This window comes from Capsaspora owczarzaki, assembly GCF_000151315.2.
Source record: "Capsaspora owczarzaki ATCC 30864 unplaced genomic scaffold supercont2.1, whole genome shotgun sequence".
In the NCBI taxonomy this organism is placed as follows: Eukaryota; class Filasterea; order Ministeriida; family Capsasporidae; genus Capsaspora; species Capsaspora owczarzaki.
The window spans coordinates 1710000-1713080 of NW_011887292.1; the positions used below are offsets into that span (position 1 = coordinate 1710000).

Here is a 3081-nt window from a genome sequence, read left to right on the forward strand (position 1 = left end):
AGCCTGAACTTTGCCATCCAGCGCAGCGTGACGATCCCAGGCGTCTGCCCGTTGCACACACCTGCTTTAATGTGCTCGATTTGCCCGAGTACCGGTACGAAGCTGATTTGCGCGCCAAGCTCTTGTACGCGCTCGATCACGGTGAAGGTTTTGCTTTGGAGTGAGCTCCCTTTCGTTTTCTTTTTTGTGTGTGTGCGCGCGCTCATTTTCTATCCCTCAATCATGCTAATCATCATTATGCTTCGAATCAGTAGTGTGTGATGCGATGTTGTCCGAAAAAAAAACCCCCCCCAATCAAATGTACTTTTATCGTCATCTCTTCTTCAAAAAGCGTAGAATCTCTAATTAGCGACAAACAACCAAATTCACAGTTGTGCTTCGACAAACAAAACAATACTACAACAATCTCGTTCAGCGTTGAGGCTCTCGATCCGCAGCGCTCTCATCTTCTCCTTGCGACAGCTCGGGAAGCACAATTTGTATGACGTCGGCGAGATACATGGATCCCGAGCCTGCGTGGACGGTGATGGTGTCGGTGTCCTTGTCAAACACGGCGGCGTGCCCGTAGCGGGGCGTTGGCAGCGTGCCCTTCGAGCCGACTGCAGCCATGCGCAAGTGCTGGCTCATGTCGAGCCACAGTTCATGCGCTTTCCAAGTGAAGTCTACCAACCAAGTATGTTTGTTGTTATTTACAACAAGGCTGCCTTGACTCGGTCACCAAAGCAAGGAACGACAACGCGTGGCACGTACCTTTGAGGGACAGGGTCAGAAGGTCGCCCTGCGGCATTTTCGTTGCGCCGTCATACCCGCCAAACACGTAAACATGGTCGTCCCGGATTGTGATGCACGGAACAGGTCTCGCCGTGAAGGGAATCTTGCCCTGGGTTGACAAGGGGGTCCAGGTTGCAGCTGCGGGGGGCAAGTTCCAGTTACGGTGAGTGCGCGTCGCATTCTGCAAGCCAAAGAAAAAAATGCAAGACCATAGAACCGAGCAAATTACTTGAAAGATCCAGGCGATGCAAGTCGCTGAGGTAGGTAAAGCCGCCGTCGGCAGTATGACCTCCGAAAATAAACAGCTCCAAACCATGAAGGAATGCAAAGTGACCAGCGCGGTGCTCTGGAGGGTTGGACGCGGAGATGGGGCTCCAAGTGTTTGATGCTGTTGCACATCAACCGAGCATGTGTAAGAACGACGAAGCTGTTGCATGCGGGGGGGGGGTTGAGGATGATTGTGTCGAAATGGGTAACGTACCAAACTCAAACTGCCACAAATCGGTCTGGTACTTTTTGAGATCAATCGCCCCAGAATGAACAAACATGTGTGTGTCATTCGCGGCCACTGCATGCTGATAGCGCGGTCCCGGCCAGTTCTCCGCGGTCGTGGGAACAGCCGACCACACGAACGAATCTAGAATGTCGATTTGACTGGTTTTGTGAGCGACAATTCATTGACTGCGGTCATTTTTTTTTTCAAAAGCTTACCCAAGTCCAACGAGTACATGTCATGCAGAGCTTGCTTGGAGCTACTGATGCCCCCAAAGACGAGCATTCGCGTTTTGCCATCCCCCGAGTGAACGACGGCAGAATGACCACCGCGCGGAGTGGGCACCGTGCCTGACGCCTCCACCTGCGTCCACTCGAGCGTGTCTAAAACCAAACGACGAAAATATGCCAGAGACCAACACGACCATCGTGAGTGACATGCTCATCGGTACTTGTGGCACAATTGGCGCTCACAGAGAATCCAGTCAGAGTTCCAAACGTTTCCTACCCAGATTGAGCGTGTACAGGTCATTCAGCATCTCGGTCGAGGCTTTGCTGCCACCAAACACAACCATCTTGCGGCGGTGCAGGACTGCAGTGTGGTACCGACGGGCGCTCGGGCCAGTCGGAGCAGTCGCGGTACCAGCAGCGCTATTGGCGGTTGTTGGCTGACTCGATCCAGCAGCAGCAGCAGCAGCAACCATCGTCGTCCCGACACGACGCCAGATGATGGGATCGTCCTCATCGTCTTTGGCAGGGGCAATCACAAAGGGCGCCTCTTCGGTCGGCTGCTGCGGCTCGGTCATGACGTTCAGAAATTTTCCAATGCAAAAGCAACAACCAGCGATGAAAATTGTTGGACTGGTTGGCACGTCTGTACATGTACAGTGGATAGATGCTGAGATCCAGTGCGTAGCAGCACAGAAAACAAAAAAAAAGGAGTTTGGTTGGATTGTGTCTCGAATGGAGTCAGCGAGAACAAAAAGGTGCGTTGATGTTGAACGAAATGCGCAAACTTGGTGACACGCAGACCTTGCAGCACACAACTATATCCAGTCGGGACGATATCGATGACTATAGACAACACTACCAACATCAAACAGCTCGATGAATTGCTGATCTAGGGTGCGCGACTTTGGATGGGAAAACCGCCGGTACTCGTCGCAGATGCTCGTATGACTCCATCGTTGCATCTTCCGGAGGCATCCAACAAGACACCCCGTTCGATGCTGCAAAGCAACGACCAAGCAAAAGAGCGCATAGTGGAGTTAGACCGCCACAGCCATCAACGCAAAGTGCAGTGCAACCACATCCGGTCTTACCTTGCCCTTGTTGCAATGGATAAGAATAGGATGACAGCGAGTATCTGCGACAACGAGAAAAGGGACATAAGCAGAGTGAGTGACAAAACCGAGCGCTGCTGGTCGGCATTGCGAGTGTTCAGTCGTCGTACCCAGCAATACGGTCAGAGCTTGCTGCATCTTGTCTTCTGGAATGTCTACAAAAGGCTCCTGCAAGAAGGATGTCATGCTCACGTCAGCTTCTCACTGAAAAGTGACAAATGCAGACACCAATCCTGTTTGTTCGGGGTGGCTTTTTTTCACCTTGTTTCCGGGAACGCCAAACTGATACAGCGTAATGTGGTTGTCTGCCATAAACTTTTGATTCGCATCTGGTATTTGCTCTTGGACCAGCGTGCTAGAAGCGCAAGGATGCACGTTGGGTTTGCGCTTGAGACTTGGGCTGCAATTTTCATTCTCTCTCTCTCTCTTTCGGTCCCTTACAGGATTGACTTGAGTCCCAGTTTTTCAAGTAGGC

At 51.8% G+C, this 3081-nt stretch overlaps 2 protein-coding genes across 2 annotated transcripts; both read right to left on the reverse strand.

The window, feature by feature from the left end:
- Positions 1 to 315: 315 nt before the first annotated feature.
- Positions 316 to 2200, reverse strand: CAOG_08420 (hypothetical protein). The gene is made up of 6 exons (XM_011271689.1): positions 1772 to 2200; positions 1483 to 1647; positions 1253 to 1408; positions 1001 to 1159; positions 751 to 909; positions 316 to 662 (listed from the first exon to the last, which is right to left on the reverse strand). Exons 1-6 carry the CDS (start codon positions 2067 to 2069, stop codon positions 412 to 414), a joined length of 1188 nt encoding a protein of 395 aa, XP_011269991.1. The 5' UTR covers positions 2070 to 2200; the 3' UTR covers positions 316 to 411.
- Positions 2153 to 3072, reverse strand: CAOG_08421 (hypothetical protein). Its single transcript, XM_011271690.1, has 5 exons — positions 3048 to 3072; positions 2868 to 2961; positions 2717 to 2774; positions 2586 to 2629; positions 2153 to 2492 (listed from the first exon to the last, which is right to left on the reverse strand). Exons 2-5 carry the CDS (start codon positions 2916 to 2918, stop codon positions 2310 to 2312), a joined length of 336 nt encoding a protein of 111 aa, XP_011269992.1. The 5' UTR covers positions 2919 to 2961; positions 3048 to 3072; the 3' UTR covers positions 2153 to 2309.
- Between the last annotated feature and the right edge of the window lie 9 nt (positions 3073 to 3081).